At 38.8% G+C, this 21,908-nt stretch overlaps 1 protein-coding gene across 1 annotated transcript in view; it reads right to left on the reverse strand.

The window, feature by feature from the left end:
* Positions 1-16,249: 16,249 nt before the first annotated feature.
* Positions 16,250-21,908, reverse strand: part of LOC142340957 (muscle LIM protein 1-like) — a 50,382-nt gene continuing 44,723 nt past the window's right edge. The window contains exon 3 of the mRNA XM_075391754.1: positions 16,250-16,536. Within this exon, the coding sequence (XP_075247869.1) occupies positions 16,397-16,536 (140 nt within the window). The 3' untranslated portion in view covers positions 16,250-16,396. The remainder of the gene's footprint in view (positions 16,537-21,908) is intronic.

Here is a 21,908-nt window from a genome sequence, read left to right on the forward strand (position 1 = left end):
CCGAGGAAACTGTAGGACAGGTGCTGTAGCTAGTTCGAGCCGCAGTCGATCGAATGCCATTTGACAACAGGGAGTCCACTCAAATCGAGCGTTTTTCTTTGTTAGTTCATGTAAGGGACGAGCAATTTGTGCAAAGTCCTTCACAAAGCGCCGATAGTAATTGCAAAATCCAACGAATGACCGTACTTGTTTAACGGTTTTTGGCTCTGGCCATTCTCTGACAGCAGCAAGTTTTTGAGGGTCTGGTCGAGCTCCATCTTTATCGATAACATGACTGAGGTATACAACTTTTTGCTGAAGAAGTCTGCATTTCTTGGGCTTAAGTTTCAAGTTTGCTGCTCGCAACAGTTTGAATATAACTTCAATGTGTTTGAAGTGTTCTTCCTCAGTCGAATCGTACGCCAAAACATCATCAAGAAAGATTAGAACCCACTTCCAGAGGTGATCTTTGAAAAGATTGTTCATAAGCCTTTGAAAGGTCCCGGGGGCATTAGATAGACCAAAAGGCATTTTAATGTATTCATACAGTCCACCATCAGGTGTGACGAAAGCTGTTTTCTGTCTATCCTCTGGTGCAACCGGTACCTGCCAGTAGCCACTTGCTAAATCGAGAGAAGAAAAAAATTTTGCTCCCCTCAAAGCATCGAAACTCTGATCTATTTTTGGTATAGGAAAGGCGTCTTTCACCGTAACATCGTTAAGGTCGCGGTAGTCCACGCAGAACCTCCAACTTCCATCCTTTTTCTTCTGAAGCACAATAGGAGCGCTGTAGGGACTCGATGAAGGCTGAATGACTCCCTTCTCCAGCATGCTCTTCAGTTCTTCTTGGATAATAGGTATCTTGGCCGGTGAAATACGATGCGGAGCTTTTTTGATGGGTGGAGTATCACCTGTGTCAATTTGATGCTGAACAATGTCAGTGCATCCAAGTTCATTGTTTTTCAACGCAAATACATCCCGATATTCTCGCACTAGCGTTCTCAGCCGATCGAGAGCAACACCAGAAACGCCCGGTGCAGATAATTCCAAAATTTGATCAACTTCCTGGTCTAGAGTGGGATGATCTTGGGCTTTATAGACAGTGTGAGCAACCCAATTCAAAACCTCGTCATCAGTGTCTGTCCATTCCTCGTCTTCGGTTTCACTTACATAATTGCTTTCTGAATATTTGACCTGTGTTTCTCTAGAGAGTTGCGCTGCCATGAGATAGTCAGTTTCTTTGGGACTAGCGCCAGTAACTGCCTGCAGCTGATGATCGCTGACAAACTTTGTATCCTGCATTGACGGGTCAATTTCAGTTTCGCGACAGTAACGGTAGCTGCCAACTGCAGTCAGAGAAACCATGCGCATTACCACCGCCGAACTTTCTTTGCTGCCTGTCCACATTTCGTTTGATCTAAAGTCAATTGTACAACCATGGCGTTTCATTTCCTTGAGGCCAAGTATCATCTGAGGCTTCAAGTTCTGCAACACTAGAACGTGTATTTCCTCACAAATAGAACCCAACTTTAACTCCAATACTGCGCGACCAAGAACATTTATGGTCTTTCCATCGGCTGACTCTAAGCGGCCTTTATATGGCAAAATTCTCGCAAAGCGATCCAAGCTGAAGAGTTTTTCTGCTTGTATTAGGTTTGTTGATGCCCCCGTATCAATCAATATTTCCGTTATCGAGTCGTTCACTATTCCATCAACCACGGCTGCTTCGGAACCCTCATCAAAATCCGACGAATCAAACTTTTTCTCGTCGTCTATGGCGGTTGTATTTGTTGCTACGTGCTGTTGTTTGGCCTTTTCGTCGCAAAATTTAACTTTTCTTGCGTCAAAATTTGCATTATCATTGTCTTTTAGCCTATTTGCTTTGAATTCGGCCGGGATAAAGCCTTCTTTACGAAAAACTGTGGCCCTCCCGGCCTCTAGTAGTTTAAAGGACCGGTCTGTTGTTGGGTTTGGCGCTCCGGGCAATCCTTAACAAAATGACCTTCCTGACCACATTGGAAACACTGCCTTCCTGCAACTGCTAATCGTCTGCCGAGGCTGTTTTGTTGCGCTGGTACACCACTGTACTGCGCATTGTTCGGTTTTGGACTGATGAATTGTTGACCGTAACGGCTATCAGGCGGATAAGGATTGTACAGACGTTTCTCGTCGCTTTCCTGTTTTGGTTTATTGTCACTATGTGGGACCTCGTATTGCTTCGGAATTACTGACGTCACAAATTTGCTCATCATATTTGACATATTCTTCATAAACTCGGCCTGACTGTTTACTAGTTGATCAATCTTAGCGTTGACAGACCCCGAAAGATCCGTAGAATTCTCAGCAGTTGCGAACACTCTGGATGCATTGCCTCTCTGCATCAATTCATTACTCTGAGTATTCCCCTGAATCTCAACGGGGTTTTCAACAACTGATCTTAAGGACGCTAACCTTCGTCGCTGTCGCATACGAGAATTACGTGCTACAGCATCAAGGCTCAGTGCCCTATTTATAGCAGCCGAGAAGTTTTGGGGATCTTCTCTAAGTAAAAGTTCTTGGATTTCAGCGTCGTAGAGTCCATCAATAAACTGTTCACGGTTCATATCGTCACGGGTTGCAGCATTCATGTTATGGTTCGCTACCTCTCCGATGGACCGTATTCTCCTGGAAAATTCCTGAATTCCCTCCTTTTCACCTTGAATAAGGTTTTTGAACTCGGCTCGAGCAGTTCGTTGGTTTCGGAATGGCATCATTCGAGGGTCTAAGTACTCAAGCATCCTCTCCAGAGTAGGTGCCGGATGTCCATCTTCCTGTTCTCGAAGGTGGTTGGGCATTGCAGTGTATTCGTCAAGAGCCCAGCCTGTGAGGCAGGTTGGGACACAAGCCATTGCTTGTTCTTCATCCCAACGATTCGACTCAACAATGCATACAAAATGTTTTTTCCAATCCACCCAAGTTTTGTATATCGGATTAGGGAAACGATCGGGTTGGCGTGCACCTCGCCCATACAGTCCTTGACCATTCAGTGCGTCCGCAGCTTGAATGGCTGCTTCGGCAATTCGTTGTATATCTTCAGCTTGCAACGCCATTTTCGTTATGTAATTGTTTAACCACTTCAACTAGAGTGCTCTTCTAAATTTTGCGAACCCACTTCTTGTCTTACTTCGCGATCTCTCCGGAGTCTGAGTAGTTCTCTCAATCTATCAGCCCGACTTCTGGTTTGAGTTAATTGATTTGTACTCGGGAATTCGGGTACGTGTTCTTCGCTTCTTTGGACGAGTATTGAATCCAGTTTTGTGGAAGTATGTTGTACACACCTTGGATTGAGACCCAACTTCGTAAAAACTAATCTATTTTAATCTGTCAGAGAGCCCACCCAGGAGCGCCACTGTAGAATTTTGTATTTTTATCGTTAGAAGGCTTCTAGCTGGGGACTGACTAGCGCCCAAAACTCTATCAAATTTGAAAGGTTCTTCGAAGAAAAGTGAGTCCGTCTGACAATTAAGTATAGAGTTTTGTCCCCTGTGCTCTCTCAAAGCTGTATAAAAAAAATATTTGCTGCGCACAATAATTAATTTCCTTTCCAATAATGAAAATAATAAGTTGTCGAAATGTAGTTACTAAAACAACCAAGTATATATCGGTTCTTTGCCTCGTTGAATTGAAGCTAAGAGTTATGCCCAGAATAAATAATTACGGAGTAGAGAATTAATGAACACAATCAAATATTCTCCTGTTATTCAATTTTAAGAATCATAAACAACTTACAACAGTTGGAAGAATCCCGATTCCACTAAGTCAGAGTAATTTAAGCTAATCCGAAAGATCGATCAATCGCTCTTTTCAACACTTATTTTCTTCTAGGAAAGTTGAACTCACGCGTCAACTTCGTCTCTCAAACTATAACTAACTTAATTAACAAACTACTGCTTTTCAGATTCGCAAATCTCTCTCTGGTCGTTTTTCTTGTGCCTAAGGGTACTCAACCTTATCAGTTTTTTATCAGCAAAACGTAACGTGTCGTTCCTTTTAGAACATTCTGACCTAACGTGTAAGTGTTATGGTTGGCGAGGAAGGTCAGTCACAAGATGCCACTTATCTTATGTTGATGTTTGTTCGAGATGACCGGAGCTGCGTGTTTAACTCGGTTTGATAATTTCAGAATATGGCACAATCCATGTTTCATGCTGAGCAATATGTGTGCAATTTTTCCGCACGCTTGCTTTTTCCCTCCTAAGTAACGAATACGCATCCAATTTAAACTATGATACCTTTGTTTCCCATTTAGGCTGGAGTAATGTTCCGTTCTAAATAAAACTTTAACCATTTCCCTAGAGTCATCAAAAAAAAGAAAAATAAAACTTAGCTCTTTCTGTCCCTTATTCCCTTGAGGAATGGTTTCAGTGCGAATACTTTGGGATTGAAAGGTATTTTATCCCAACTTTCCACTCTGAACGAGGCCTGGGTAAAATGTTTTGACTCTGGAAAAAAATGTCGTTTCTTTCAAAGGAGTATAAAAAACTAATCTTTCATCTTTTTTCTTTGTTTACTTTAAAAGTCAAAAGAACGGTTTCGGGTACAGGAAAAAGCCCGTTGTTTTTCTCAATGTGTAAGAAATTGTCCCGGGAGTGATCAGTTAAAATTTCATGGTGATCGGACTTGGGGAAGTAGGGTTTTCAGGACTTGCGGGGGGGGGTCGCAAAAATATGGACGCTTGGATTTGGGACAAAAGGGGCCCTGAAGCTATACCAGAGAGTAGCAGATCAATATTTCATGCTCTGATAACTCAGTCAAGGTGTGCACGCCAATTCTTGTTTGCCAATGAACTTATGTAAATACCAATGAACTAGTAAATCACCAACTAACAAATTCATTAAACCTTAATTCCTACTAGCTTTCATTTACCTACTAACTTAGAGCGCCAATGGATTTCCAATTATATCAGTCTATTCTCAAATTTCATCGTCGTGGAACATTTCCAGAAGATGTCAATTTTAATCGGCAGAAAAAGCACCATTTTAAACAATTATGTAGTCGCTACAACAAACCAAAACTAACTCTATTTAATAAAAAGACCGGACTCAAAGTATTGCATTCGAGGAATGCAAGTTTTATTATCCAAAAACTACATCGGGACCATGAGCATATTAAAGCAGTTAAACTCGAGCGGCTTGTTAAACAATCCTACGATGTCCAAGGAGCCCGGTTTATTGTTCGGGAAGTAGTACGCAACTGTGATTATTGCAATGAACAAATTATTCATCGACGTTTCACCGGTCCCTTAGTTCATGCTTCTCGCTCTACTCTGGATAGAATCTGTTACGAACTAGGACTAGTTATTAACGAAAGGCCGTTACTGGAAAGCAATTGTTTCAAGAACGCCCCTTCGTTAGATCCTACTTCTTTTATCCCTAAAACTGTGGACACTATTGATCCAGATTACAATTGCGTGTGCGCTGCACTTAGCACAATTTTGACCGGAAACCCTAATCAAGGCGGAAAAATTGAAGTAATAATTCGTTCTTTACGGAAAGAAGGCCCGGACCGCCACTTATTAAACTTGATGGGCGCTGCCCCTCTTATTAATGGCCCAGATGACCTTAATTTCGTTACAACAACAGATTTGAGAATGCTAGCCCGAACCTTTAGAACTAATATTTACATGTTTTATGACACCGATGAGTTCGAGCAAGCCCACTGGGATTGCTACACTGGAAATAAAATGGGCCCAAATAGAGGAGGAATTTACTTAAAGGCCGGCATGAGCGGTGGAACAATGCATTGTTTTATTGTTACTCGTGTTAAGCAAAAGAAATGAGGGGTAAGTTGTTCAATTTAGATGACATAATTTATTAACCCGGACTAGCACACACATGACAGATATCTAAGTTAAATTAAAGTTCGCTTTCACACTGCATATGGACGCTCGATTTGCACTTTCTTCTTTATCTCCAATAGCGCTTGTTGCTCGGCTTTTTCGTCGTCGGACAAGTCATTATCACATGCTCGTTGATGCTGTTGTTCGTGTTGCTGTTGTTGTTGACCGTTTGGTGGCTGTTGTTGCTTGCTTGATTGCTGTGATTGCTCGTCTGATTTCGCTGCGAGGGTCTTCTTTCCATTGTTAGACTTGCCGCTTTTTGTTCGCCTCTTTGCCTTCGTTTTGGAGTTTCGAATATGCTCTGCCCGTGGCGTTTTGCCAGCCACTGGAGGTAGTTTTATCGGGGCCTTTCCATGTCGCGCTTTAACAATTTTGCCGTCCATACTGCGAGTAAGTTAAATTTTAAAGCCTGGCGAACAAGGGTAATATGGAGCAAGGCCAATAATAGCAATTAGATATGTTCAGTTTTAATGAACAAAAAAAAGATATAAGGGCACCAAATTGATTTCCTTTTCCTTTGATTGGAGTTTCAGCAGGCTAAGTTTTAAAGTGAATGACACCGAGGTTGTCCAACTCGAATAGTCTTGGTCTTATTTGCCTTGCTCTAAATCGCGCCACAATTTTGTGTGCCTCTTATCAGGTGTTATTTGCCGTGCAAAACTCCACTTTTGGTATTGTTGGTCATTTGTGTACTAATTCGGTCTTATCTTTGTTAGAACAAGGTATTTGAGTCCTACGTGTTTGTTTCATTAGCCCTAATGTTAAGACGCATATTTGTATTTGAGACCTGTCAAAATTAGGACCTATTTATTTTACCCGCAAAAGTTCTGGGTGTGAAAGATAAAGTTGCGACTAACAAAGGTGTCAATAAACTACGCAGGAACTAAATTCTACAAACGAACTGCTATTTCTATTAAAAATATGAAATTCAGCTTTTACCATGCTTCCTCATTTTTCTGAAACGAAAGCAGATGCTAAGGTACCCAGATTGAAGTGTGCGTTAAAGCTCAGATAGATTAAAAACTCATGGCGCAGAGGGGGCTCAAGAGCGTTTTAAATACCTGGTTGAGCAGCCCCGTAATGTCCTTTTTGAATCAATGTCTGTTTTTATTCTGATTACCAACGAACTAAAACCTGATCACTGTTCATTACTGTCTGGACAAAGTTTAACATAAACGAGTTAAAATCAGACCAGATTACTGCACTTTTAAAAAAATTTAAATTGGAAAGCCGGCCACACGAAAAGTTATAAAAGAGATCAGAGCTCTGAGTGAGAATTTAACGACCGCAGCAACCGTAGCGTCTGCAATTTTAATGCCCAAATGACCGTCAATAAAACTCGTCAATACCCAATTTAATAAAAACATCGCAGCGTTTAAGAAAGAATATGCAATCAGTAACTATATTCAAATGAGTCTGTCGTCTAGCGAAATCTTTAAAATTTTGAATGTTGATACTTGCGGAATCTGACAGTTAGAGAATTCTGCAGCCTAGAATTGAATATTGGCAGCATGTATACTTGGCCGCAAATTCACATTTCTGGAGATTGTAGAACCAAACTTGCAGAACCTATGCAAATTTATCACTAACAGTCACCTGCCAATTTTGACAAGAGAACAAAAAAATGATTGAAATAGAAATAATCCTTGTTGTTGCATCAAGTCAGGAATACCACTGCATAGACCCAAACAGCAATTTCATTTCTTTGATCTATCATAATTGAACTCAAAATTTGTTCAAAAAAGATAGAAAGAACGTAATACGAGTTCAGCTGCTGGAAAAAATTAAGAACGCTATACGTTGAATAATTGATAAAGTCTGAGAAAAGCAATGCAGTTGCTGTCACGCTGCGCCGGTCTTTTTCTAAAAAAAAATAGTTGATTTATAGTTTTCCGAGAAGGAAAAAATTGGTTCTATAAATTACTTAACAATCAATTTCTACCGAGGTAGAGAAAATTCGCTTATAGAGGGTCAGGATTTATTACAACGTAAAATATACACAGCAATCAAAATTGAACGAACCCCAGTTTGAGGTATTTGTGGCTTAAATTAAGCCAAAACAAGAAGATATTTTAATTTAGTGCAATAGAACTTGAAATTACCGTCAGAAATAGCGCTCAGCAAGGTATAAATTTCGAACCTCGAGGTCTACTCTACTTTAAGCGAAATGAATTTTGACATCATTTAGACATTGATGCCTGCGGTTGACCTTATAAAACCCCTAATTTCCCTGCAAAATCTTTGAATTAATTTTTATCAATCAGGAAAATTAGGAAAATGAAAATACAAAAAACTTTGATACTTTTTGTTTTTTTAACCAAAATTTTGCAGACAAATGATTCAGAGTGGAGAGAAAATAAAAACAGTTGAGTAATTGCCATAAATTGTAGGGCCTATTTTTGTTTTCACGGTCGCAAGTGCTAACTTGCTAAGTCTCAGAACATTGTTTTCATTGGCAATAAATATGATTTATTAAGAATGAGAATATGTATAAAGTTGAGCAAAATTTTCTATATGTCTTCTAAAATCAGCAATTTTCCTTAATTTTTAAAAGATGCAACTTTTCTCATTTTTTGTTTGAAATGAGATCAATTTCATAATTCACAAACGTCGACTTTTTGGTTATAGTCAATGGACATGATCAACGCTCATGTAACTTTTTTTTCGAATTCATCACTTCAATAGAAGTGTTTTCCATTAGTAATTCTATTGATTTCCTACTTCAAGTTTTTTCCTAGCTTGTTTTTGTTTCTGTTTCCATGTACTTTTGCCTTTACTTCGAAACTAGGATTATAGGCTGTTTCGTTGATTTGTTTGAATTGATTTTCATGTGTTAATAGTGAATTAGCTTTTTTCGCTCTAAGTTATCTATTTGGTCGTTTTACGTATTTGGGTAGAAATTTTTAGCAATGGTAAACTTGTGCAAAATTTTGAACTGTAAATTTTGTGCAAAAGATCTTGTTGGCATGTCCCAGATTTGGGGAAAGAAGGATTTGAGGTCTTCAAACAAGCACAATTTCTCAAGGTGATAAACCCTTCCTTGTGTTTCTTGTTGTTTCAAAATTTTTTGCGCTGCTAACTCAATTCAATTTCGTTTGTTGGTTCGACAAACGTTCTGACATGTGTACTTTGATGTCCATTTTCTATGTCCCCGTTTGTCCATGGAGAGGAAGCAATGATAGGGGAATGGGTTGCACCTAATTTCTGAAACACACTTCTGAACTACTCAGAAGTCGAACTCATTTCATTTCACATGCCTGCTCTCCTATCGAAAAACAATTGGTTTGACCAATCGCTCGCTCCATGATAATTTCCTTTATTTCCAGATCAGGTAGCTAGGCTAAATTTTCTAAGGTGTTTTTTGTCTCAATTAAATTTTTCGTCAAATTCTGAGGACAATTCAGATTAATCATGATCATTATTGTCTAAATCAATTCGTTCCTTTTTTCGGAATTGGTCCCCGTAGTGGTTCTCCCCTAAAAATTTTTGCAATGTCAGATGTTGGAAAAATTCTGTTGCTGGGTTGGCAGTTAGTTTGCAAAAATGTCTTGTCATTGAAATGAAGATTTTTTTTCTACTGTACACAATTATTGCGGTGAAATAAGCTTTCATACGTTTTCAACAACTGTTTAGACATAGTCAATTTTCCTCCATTTTTGATTTGTCAGAATGTTTAATGCTCAAAACGTCTGGAAAAAATCATTTTTTTTGCTCGGTCCAAATATTGTCTGAGAGTTGGAATTGTTTTTTGTTCTTTGTAAATGTAAACAAGATGTGGTGATCCAACGACGCAGTGCTCGTGTGTTTGATAAACATAAACAGCACAAATAAGTTTTCTAGCGGTAGTGATCAATGTTTGTTCATTTTTGGTGTAGATCTTGGATTTGAAAGAAGAATTCCCTTCGATTCTGAAATTCTAGTACAATGATTGAATCAACACCTATGGATGAGGAATCTATGTAATCGTGAAACGGATAAATAATTTCTTAAAAGCTGGGATTGTGTATTAACCTCTTAACTTATCGGGTTTTTTGTTTTCGTTAAAAAGTTTTCAATTTGGTCTGTTCAAATTTGAAAAAACGCTTTTGTTTTGATGAAACTGGAGAATGGCTGCCTACATGAAGATTTTTTATGTACGTTATATGCTAAAATTTTACCAATTTCTTCGGTTTAAGTTTTTATATGCTTCTAAATTATAGATAACAAAAGTGTTTACAATAACAAATTGGAGCAGTTTTTTGTTCCGACCCTCTTGAGGGGGGAGGAACTATATACTCAAATGGTTTTTTTGTTCTGTCAATTTTGGCCGATGGATATATTCAGTGTAGGGAGTTGAGTCTGGTATCATAAGAAAGCTTGTCCAGCGTAGAATATGGAATTAAAAAGATTTTTTCGATTTTCGTTTTTTACAGGGAGATATCGAGGTTTAAACTTATTTCTTTTATCATAAAATTCCGGCCAAATATTTCACAAAATTCAGACTTTTTCATCAAAAACAGCACGAAATAAGTTTCTTTAGTCAACTCTGATTAAATTTGCAGTAAGTGCACACCCAAACGCCACTAACACAATCTTTTTAGACCATAGAGGGGGCTAAGTCTACTTCAACTTCCGTTGAGAGTGCTCTGTAGTTAAATTTTTGCCGTTCTTTGCTAACTTTATTCGTTGACTATCAAAAACGCAGCATTTATTTTTAATTTTTTAACTAACAAAATATCAATATCAACAACATTCGAAAAATTAAATTTTCCTAATGGACAACCATCATTAGCAGGATTAGTTTTGTAACAATCTTGGACCAAAACAATCCAAAAGTAATTCGGATTGTCATCAGTCGGTTTTTATATAAAAAATTCGATCTTTTTTATATTAATTTAATAACAGAACATTTCAAATCAAAGCTCACTAGTGATAGGTCCTATTAGGTTCCTAACTAGCTCCAAATTAATTCTTCTAGATGATTGCTTGAAAGCTTATGGTCGTTTTGACCTTTAAAATATTTGACTTTATAAAAAATGGCTTATTGAACTTTTCCTGCATTCTTCTCTTAATTTGGTCAACTTGTAGCTTAGTGTCAGCCATCAAAGAGTGCTCCTTCATTCTGCTGATTTAAAAATTAGTCTATATTGCGGTTTTATGCCTTGAGTTATGGTGTTCTGGCTTTGATACTACTATATTTCACAATTTTTTTTCTAACTTTTAGGTATTTGCACTATTTTGATGTTTTCTATTTTTGTCAAATTATCACGTTATTGGCAGTTTATATATCACCTTTTTTGCGTTCAAAATAACGCACAATTGATAATTTTTAATTACTTAAACATATGGATTGTGGTTCTTTACCACTTCGACAATACTTTCTCGAAGAATTTAATTGAAATTTTTAATTTTGACTTTAATTGTCATTTTTACTTTTTCTTTTTAGTCATATTTAATTTCCTGTACAATGACCCGGTTTGACTGGCTTCTCATGGAAGAGTAGATGAGCCAATGTTCTGATATTAGAAGATAGACGCTGGCTTTCTTGACTTTAAAACAATTGTTTTCCAAAATGAAAAAAAAAACACTTCTTTTTTGAAATTTTGATCTTTTTATTGTCTGTTTGTTACCTGGTCTCGTTTATTAACGGTTAAAGATGACGTTATTTTTTCAAAAGAAGGTGTTAAAGTGATTGGTGTCACAAAATCTATTGTTTTTAAAGAATTCGTTATGACTTTACTGGCTTCGACACGGGTTTCTCAAAAAAAAATTAAACTAATTTTTGACTTTTGTCATATTTGACGTTCTTTTTGTAGACCTAAGACATGTACTGGATAAATGCAGGTCTCGAGGGTTTCCTTTGCAAAAATGAACGAATTTATTCTTTTTTTTAATGTAATTAATGGCTTTCATGTCTTTGGGGATAAATTTTTTTCGATAAAAACAAGTATTCTATAACCTTAATTTTTTTTTGTCTAATTTTTACTTATTTTCATTAATGAGAGGTCACATAATACTTTTCAAGGCAAAGTCTCAAAAGAGATTGGTGTCACAAAATCCAATGTTTTAGGAGAATTCGTTATGAATTTACTGGCTTCCACACGGGTTTTTCACAAAAAAAAGTAAATTAATTTTTTGACTTTTGTCATATTTGACGTTTTTTTGTAGACGTAAGATATGTTCTGGAAAAGTGCAGGTCTCGAGGGCTTCCGTTGGAGGAATGGACAAACCAATTTAAATTTACCATTTTGTAATTAATGGCTTACATGTGCTTTAGAAATAAATTTTTTTCGAAAAAAAAACAAGTATTACATAATTTGTATTTTTTTCTTTTTTGTCTAATTGTTGCTTAGTTTCACTAATGAACGGTCAAATAATACATTGATTGTGTTCGACAATTGTGCAGTCGAACATATTTTGGGGCCAAATTATGGCCTCACGGCTTCCAAATTTTCTGGCAAGTTTTAATTTATTTTTTGTTTGTTGTCTATTTGTTGTTCTTTTTGTAACAGCACAAAAAACTGAAGTCCGACAGTTCTTAATTACCTTTCATAGAAGCATTGGTAATTGTAAACCTATGGGATTTTTCAGTTGATTCCTAATGGTTTTCATTCCTTTGAAATTAATTGTTTTTTTTTTAAATTCAGCGAAATTTCTAACTTTAATATTTCTGTGCTTTTTTGTCCTAATGTTACCAAGCCTTGTTATGAACTGGTGAATGACCATTTTTTCTGGTGAATTACAAGTTGTTTTTTTTTTGTTTATTTTCAGTTTTATCTGACGCTATTTTGACTTTGTTATTAAGTTTTGTTTTTTAAAACGGACATAATTTTTTTGATATAATTAATGTTTGTTGTTGTTGTTTGATTTTGCCGTTCGTCTTCGGTCGCTTTCTTAATATCGGCATATCTCATCAATCTAATGCATCTTTTTTTACTCCACTGAGTTATTTGTTTTGGAGGCTATCTTTTCGTTCATACGCCAGTTTTTTTTTGAAAAATACTTGAATTTTTGTCTTTTTCTATCTTTTCCTCATTTGGTAGACAATTATGCCAAAATTGTGGATGAGCGGGGTCGGAACCTTATGTGCAATCGCACAGTACCGAGTCTTCTTGTTGGGGTAGAAACTGCATTGAAAGTTTCGGATTATGTTTTGTTAAATAACAAGACATTCCTGAAACGTTATTAAAATTTGTAGAAATATTTGTTGTAGCCTTTTGCTTATTACTTTAAAACTGGTATCCTGGCCTACTTTTTTAATCTTGCGTTAGAGAAAATTGCACAAATGTTGGCGTTAATCTTCATCAAAATAAAAAAAATATTCTAAATTTTTTTAAGAAAAAAATTATCAGCAAAACATAAACCGTTTCACTGTTTTACAAAATTGCAAATTACAAATGACATTTATAAAACAGTTTTGTAGCTTTATGACTTATATGTTATTTGAACTTTTTTCAAAGTCATTGTTCTTATAATAATTCATCAAAATAATTGCAACACTCTTCTGTTAAGCGGTACGCTGCCCCGAAAAGGTCGTCTGTTTAATAAAACATTGGTTTCTGATTGTTGTCAGTGAACTGTATTTTTTGGGCAGAACTGTTCAGAACTCTCTGATTGTGTAAGACTTATCGCTATCACGTAAAGTGATTAGATTAAGATTTTTGTTTAGTTTGCTTATATATCGTTAGGGACAAACAAGTTTTGTAAATCAATAGTGCTTTTTCGTTTGCTTTGTTTCTCCAATGAAGATTGTTGATTGATCAAAAGCTTTTATTCGACTGTTACGGTACTCTGCTAATGCCTATGATATTTTTGACCACAGTAAAAAAATTTCAGACTCGGCAGTCTGCAAAGTTATTTCTGATAATTAATTATCTGTCTCCTTTTAGATATTTATGGCCATTTTTGCTAGGAAGTTCAAAATTTTTATCTAAGTGAATTTCCCTACAAAAATCAGGCGTAATCCGAAAAACAAAATTGAATATATGTTCTGAATAGCAAAAAGAATTTTACAGCGTAAATGAAGAAGTACGTTTGTTTTTGAAAGTTGCAGGAAATTATCGTGAGAATTCTGTTAATATTGCTGCTCTGTTGGTTATGCTAATTTTATAATGTTTAATCAAAACATTCAATTGAGTTGAAATGCAGTTTTTTCCGACAATTTTGCGCCTACACTTTTCCGATTTGATGATAAAATTTGCGCCCAGTTTGGCCAGAAATTTTCAGAGGCTCTAATGTGCGGCCTTTCTATGCAAAACCTGACAAAATTTTACAAAATTTTATTTTATTTCGACGTTTTTGAGCCTAAAATGAACAAAAAAAGTTGCAAAACTGCTAAAGATTGGGAATTTTGAGCTGATAGTTCTGTCGAACTTTTTATTTTTCTGCTATTCTGTTTTTAAATAGACAGATTAGGGGCTGGAGTTTTTAGTCTAGTTTAATTGTTTACTAGACGCAGTGTTAAATAGCTGTTTGTCGGAAAAAATCCGTCACCGAAAAGAAAATTGTGCTTTTACGAAAACAAAGGGGCTGCCGTTATGCCCAATTTGTTTTCGATTGTGACCGTTTAGATTTACCTCAAGTAGCAGCATTTATTGTCGTACATCTTTAAAAACTTACTCAACACGATGCTAATGACCATTTCCAAATTATTTCCTAATTCAATTGGAGCCAACTAATATTTTTTATTTATTCATATTTTCTCTGCTGAGGTGTTACCTGTCACTATGAAATACGACCTAGATAGCTCCAGTATCCTTCACTTAGTTTCCATATTTGTATATAGTGGTACTCAGTCAACCGACATAATGCAATCAAACACCACCCTAGTTGAGAGGTCGACTTTATGAAAAAAACTTATAAAGTCGAAATGGGGGTATTTCCTTACCTTAAATACAAGGTTGACCTTCTAGTGAGGGTCGACCTAAAGTCCATTCATAAGTCGATGAACGGTCTTTCCATACCCAATAATACCCGTCGACCCAGATCTTTTCATAAATCGACCAACGTTCTTTTCATATCCCATATCGGTCAAGCTACGGTCTTTTCATACCCGATATCGGTCAATCACGTTCTCTTCATAAGTCGACCTCTCAACTGGGGCAGTATCGCCTATGCATAATTTATTCTTTTGCTCCTACGTATTAAGAAGAAGCGCAGCGTAAAGTGGCCTAAAGTGTTTGAAAAGTCAATGGCTAAATATTCCTAATCGACCTGGTATACTTACTGGCCTTTTTGTAGTATTAATAATTACGGCGGCGATTATCCCTTTAGCAATAATACAAAGGAACAGGTTTTGTTCGCTCATTTTTTGGTTTATGGATATTTTTGAAGCGCTTTGCCCAAACGGCGCATTATACATGCAGGTGAATTTATTTGTCCCGTCGTTTTTGACGAGAAGAGCTTTGCCAGCAAAACCTTCTAAATTGATCATAGTAATTTGATCATAGTAATGATCATAAGCAGAGCAGAAAGTTTTCTCATAATAATTTCAAACTTATGATATCAACTAATTTTTTCAGAACAAAGTTGCCTAAAAATTAAAAACTGTCAATTATTTTTTTTGCAATTTCCTAGAATTCTCTAGAAACCCTCTACAACCATGCTAGGGTTGTTAATATTACATTACCAAGTATCCCTAGAGCCACGTAATACGTTGTAAGAATATAAACAATGTATGTATATGGATAAATAAAATTGTTGATTTTTTACCACAAAACATTCAAATAGAAGAAATTTCATAAAATTTGAATTACTGCATTTTTGACACAGTAATTGTGTAATATATAATTAGTTAAAGCTGATATGATTAAAACAGGTATCTAAGGGGGAAACTTGAAGTAATGACAGATTTTAACGGGCACAAAACAGAATAAGTTAAAATGGAAATCAGGACCAAAGGCTTCAATTTGATTGTTCAAACAATCTTGAAGGGTGAGACCACGGATTAATCTTCGCTATGTTGCGTGTCAGACTTTTTTTTGCTAAAAATGTTTAAATGATGCATAGATAGAAACAAGCATGCTTTCATGAAACTCAGGTAAAATTTTGGTTCTGACTCTAATTTTATTGTACTCTGCTCTACGTCCGTTTGGTCCCTACTGGCGTCCTTCAATTAAAAGTATAAGGTCGACAACGGCAAATAAATCGTGAAATTTTGTGTTTTTGCAAAATTAAAAACTAGTAGAAAAGTACGAACTCACAAAGCTCACCAATGAATTAGGGACCCGAGTCGACTTCAAATGGTTATCTTATTCCGAAATCTCGCAAGATCTTGCAAGTTACTCAATCCAAATGACATATGATCAGACGCATACAAGGACAAACCAGCCATGATCAGACTATTAAGAGAATGATCAGCTTTGATGGGACAATGTACTTAATTCCTGATCGGCCGATACCAGGACATTCAGTTATGTTTTTACCCTTGTAGTGACCACACCATACAGTGTTTTTTGCTTAGAATAGTCTGATCATGAATGTGGACCTCAGCAATGGATTTATCTATCAAGTTTTTGTTTCACGGGGTAGTTTACAATAGTATAAATGACAGATATTTTTTCAGTCACTGGTGAGACTTCCAGCCCCTATTCCGTATCCGTATCCCCTCACTCCGAAGTTCTTTCTATAACACTGCAGACAGTAGATCTCACCCGCGTGGTCATTCATTGCTCCTATTTCTAACTTCTTCGCGCATGTGTCTGAAATAAAACACCCAGCGTGGTTATTTATTTTATTTGGCGATGCTTTATAAATTGAAGAGATTGATCATGGAAAAAACAATATGCAAAGCGCCCATTACCAGCCAGCGCCACTACCACAAAGAGATGAAAACTTGGCTGCCAACGTATCATTGTTATTATTATCAGTTCAGTTCCAATCAACAATGGCATAACTCCTGCTCCCTTCTATGAAAATCGTTTGAGGTATTTCTCCTATTAACAATTTAAACTTTCTCCTATCACCGATTCAAGGCCCAATCAATAAGACAAAAAATAATTGTCCCCGCTCATGGGATGACACGTCTTACAAGGAAGACTCATCTCTGATAGGGTGCGGTAAAGTTTCAAAGGTTTGCTCGTGTTTTGTAGCTGTAAATCTATTAAAACAGTCTACCAAAGCTTCAATTTATTCATAAAGCTAAGCAACGTACAATCCAATAACGTATTAACATTGGTACGATAATAGCAACAAGTGAGAGTTTAGACGGCAAGGTTTTTTTGATGCTCTTTTACTGGTTTTTGTCTGATGTCATTGACGTCAGAATCAGTTCATAATCGATCAACAATCGTCTAGAAAACCTAAAAATATTAAGCCTAAAACCGCCTTATTCGATACATATCATGGTATTATTTACTTAAAATTAGGTTATACGAACTTTTCCGGAACTTTTTGTGTATATTAGACGCAATTCTATACGTAATTTAAATACTCGATTCTGATTGGTTGATATTCTCGCTTAGATTTATTTAGTTACTAACATCCTCCGGCCCAGAAGAAGATGCTGGGAGAATTGGTACTAATTTTACAAGTGGGCGAACGAGCGATCCGGAGGACGTGCGCAATACGGCGGAGCGTGCGACGCTGTCGGAATCGTAACGAAGTTCAGTGATCCGAGCAGTGGGGTAGTAACCCCTTGGGTTGGTCTCTTCAACTACCCAAACCAAATCACCGGTCTTAAGGTGATGCTCGGCAGGCGTCTGCCACTTGGAACGTCGGTTCAGCGCCGGTACGTATTCTTTGATCCAACGAGACCAAATAGCGTTAGCGTAAGACTGCGCGCGGGCGTAACGTTTACGGTGATCAAACTCATCTACGCCAATGATGGACGGGAGACTACGTGCTTGGTTACCGAGGAGAAAGTGATTAGGTGTTAATGCTCCTAGGTCGGACGGGTCGGTGCTTACGGGCGTTAGCGGACGTGAATTAAGTGCATGTTCGACCAGACAAAAAGTGGTACTTAAAACCTCATCCGTGAGGCGACGTGTTCCAAGGATTGTGTAAAGTACGCGCTTGAAACCACGTACTAGCCTCTCCCAGATGCCACCTTGGTGTGGCGAACTGGGCGGGTTGAACCTCCACTTGATGCCTTTGTGGGCAAGTTCTACAGCGATGTTGATGGTGTTCCACTTTTCGATGTTCTCGCGTAGTTCTTTTTCCGCGCCAACAAAGTTAGTGCCATTGTCTGACCAAATAATGGCTGGTGTACCCCGACGGGAGACGAACCGCTCCACTCCCATTACACATGAACTGGCGTCCATGGAAGGAACGATTTCGACATGAACGACACGAGTAGTTAAGCATGTGAAGAGGAAACCCCACCTCTTCTCGGTAGTCCTACGTACAGTAACGTAAAACGGGCCGAAGTAGTCGACCCCGGTGTTCGTGAAGGGAGGAGACTGGTATGCAAGTCTTTCTACTGGGAGGTCAGCCATGATGGGTTGAATAGTGGCAGCGCGGAACATCCTACACGTAAGGCAGTTAGATTTAATGGAACGTAGTGAGGAACGTAATTTAAGGATAGTATAACGTTCTTATACTTTTGCCCGCAGGTAATCAATACCTTGATGATGATGTTTGACGTGCGTGTGCCTGAGGAACAACTTTACAAATGCATGGCGTGCGTCCAGAACGATAGGATGTTTTACATCAAAGTCAACTTCGACCAACCGCTTGATGCGGCCTGCCGATTGGATTAGACGATTTGGCCCAATAAAGGGAGAAAACGGGGCAATACGGCTACTCCGTTTAACGGGTTTGTTTTCGAGAAGATCTTTTCTCTCTGCATTGAATGACTCCCCTTGCACAAGATACTGGAGATGACGCTCGGCTTCGTCAAGCTCCGTGGGGTCTAGGATGCTACCATCGGCATTACGGTAACATTGGTGAGAAGGTAACATGCGGAGTGCGTACGCTGTTATCCGTAGCAACTTCTGATAAGAACTGTACTTATCGAAGGGAATTAGTTGCGGTGGCGGTTCCATAGTTGACTTGGTTACGGATGCGGCCAATGATTTATTGGTTTTGTCAGTTTCCTGAGTTACTATACCAAGTTTTATGTTATTAACTACTTCAGTGCTTGGTTCGAACGGGAATTGCTTGGTTCTTAGGAAATCTGGACCTCTCACCCAGCTACTTGATTGCAAAATCTCAGCAGACATACCACGAGTGCCGGCATCTGCCGGATTATCGCTTGAGGCAACGTGGTTCCATTCGTCAACGCTAGTGTGTTCTAAGATTTCGCAAACACGGTTTGCAATAAATATTGGGTGCTTGGCTGCAGAGTTAAGCCATTGCAAGACAGTAGTGCTGTCGGTCCACATGAAAACCCTGTTGACTTTTACTGTGAGAGCTCGACAGATATCTTGTTTCAATCGAGCGGCGAGTAGCGCTGCCTGTAATTCCAGCTTTGGAACAGTCATGACCTTCATAGGTGCTACGCGAGCTTTACCCAGGACAAACGCAAGCTCCGTTTGGGGCCCACTCGAAGTAGTTACTCGAGCACGGAGAAATGCAACGGCACTGAAAACTTCTTGTGAACTATCGCCATACATGTGTAGTTCCAGGTGTTCAAAGTTTCCGGAAAAGTAGCTCCTTGGTATAGTGATTGCGGCAAGCTTGGGTAGTTCTACACTCCATTCGAGGAACCTTTCAACAGTGTCTTTTGGTAATTCTTCATCCCAGTGCTGCCCGCTGACACGCCAGATGTCCTTTAGTAACAATCGGGCACCAACAGTAAATGGTGCCACTAGGCCGATGGGATCAAACACCTTAGACACTAGGCTCAATACCAAGCGTTGTGTTAAAGACTTAGTTACTGTACTGGAGGTACCCCGACTCACAACTAGAGTATCATTGTTGTGATCCCATTTCAACCCAAGCACGTGCGAAGAATCCTCCTTAGATGAGGCAATTACTTTTGGTTCGGTAGACTGAGTTGACCCATCAATTCTATCTGCCAGATTTGGTACATTGCTTACAAACTTAGTAAGCTTGAACCCACCTAGATGGAGAAGATGTACCAACTCCTTCGATCTTTTGAGAGCCCTCTCATGTGACTCCACCGAATCCAAGTAATCGTCCATGTAGAAGTTTTCTAGGACGGCTTTGGTTGCTTCCGGGTACTGATTAACATTGTCTCGGGCCGTGCGTTGCAGTGCATAGTTAGCGCATGTGGGCGAGTCTTTAGCCCCGAATATATGACGCGTGTATTGATACACTACAACATCTGTTGTGGGGTCCTCCCGCCACAAAAAACGCAGTGATGGCTGGTCCCAATCAGGGACACCCACTTGGAGGAACATACCCTCGATATCTGCGGACACGGCAAACTGATGTTGACGGAATCTAAGTAGTACATGGATTAGGTTTTGGAGCAGGTCGGGGCCAGTGAGCAAAGATTTATTCAAAGAAGTACCATGGAACTTTGCTGCACCATTTAATACCCTACGCACTTTCCCCGGTTTGTTCGGATTGATCACGGGATGATGTGGTAGGTACCACTCTCTATCCGACCGCTGCTCTACTTTGTGAGCATCAGGGACTGTATTCAAGTGACCTTTTTCCAAGTCTTCACGGATGGTATTAGCATAAGTTTCTTTCAATGATGTATCTCTCGATAGTCGTTTTTCGAGAGACTTGAGCTGTACCAGTGACGAAAAGTAGTTATTCGGGAGCTGGGTGTTGTCATCAGTCCATAACATACCGACATCGTATCTTTGGCCGTTATGGAAGGTTGTTGTTTCAAGTATTTCCTGCGCGCGAGCATCCGCTGCGGATCGTGGGTCAACTTGCTTGAACGCGCCGTACGATTCCATATCATACCAAGATTTAACCTGACAAGCTAATTCAAAATCCTGTTCAATACTGGCTTTGAAACACACCGAGACTAAACTTGAACTTGACGGGAGTGGGCCACTTAAAACCCAACCTATGGGTAAGCGGACAGCGAACGGTGAGCACTTTTCGTCGGCTGAAAAATACTCTAACGGGCGGATGGCATGGTAGACATCCTGTCCAAGTATCATCTCAATTTCTCCATAGCTATATCTTACTGGATCTAGAACTGCCAAATGTGGGTAAGTTTCTTGCATGGACTTGACGTCAATGATGTCGGAACCTACGTTTAATGTTTCCCTCACGTAGGGACGCACAGTGAATGCTTCGAAGTCTTGGTCTTAATGAGGTGTCACAGTCAATTGAACCACCTTTGTGTCTATGAGTTCTTCCGTGTTTATACCCTTGACGGTCAGTTTTAATGCGGTACCCTGCAAACCGAGTCTAGCTGCGAGACTATCGGACACCCAAGAGTTACTGCAAGCGGTATCGCATAAAACCAACGCCGTAGTACTAGTGCCAGAAGAATTAGTAAGTTTCAGTTCCGTGACCTGAAGGAGGCCTTTAACATCCGTCACGGAAGACAAAGTGGTTGTTTTGCTTGGTTGCTGTTGACCCGTAGATGGCCTACTTGTACCTGCGTTCGACTTCGAAGTATCGATGTTGTTGTTTGTTGAGGGTTTAGCTGGAAAAACCCGTTCAGTTCCATGAAGTAAGGTGTTATGGGAGCTGTTGCAACCATCTTTCCTACATTTACGGGGACTTGGGCATTGCCTAAACATGTGTTTATCACGCAAACAAGAGAAACAGTGCTTTGCCTCAGCCACGACCTTGGCTCTCTGCGTGGGGGTCTTTTCCTTAAAGACACGGCATTCCCACAACCAGTGGCTGCCTTTGCATACAATGCAACTAGAGATTGCTGTTGACGGAGATCTCTGTTGCGGCTTAGGGTTACTCTTCTGTTGCGTATTTGCAGCAAATGCCTTTGAAGCAACTTTTGATCTTGTTACTAAGTTGTTGGTATCCTCAGTCCTTGCTTTAGTTAGGGTATTCTTCATTAAATTGTGCGCTTCAGCCTTCTCTTTTAACCAATCGTTGAAATCAAGAAGAGTAGGTTTCACCCAATGCTTTTTGACCGTGAAGAGTGACCATGACTCCTTCATATTGGGTGGTAGCTTCTGTACGACAGTGTTGAGAAGCGCAGCACTCTTTAAATCCGAATCATATGACAGCGATT

Source organism: Convolutriloba macropyga, chromosome 6 (assembly GCF_964194025.1).
Source record: "Convolutriloba macropyga chromosome 6, txConMacr16.3, whole genome shotgun sequence".
Classification (NCBI taxonomy): Eukaryota; Metazoa; Xenacoelomorpha; order Acoela; family Convolutidae; genus Convolutriloba; species Convolutriloba macropyga.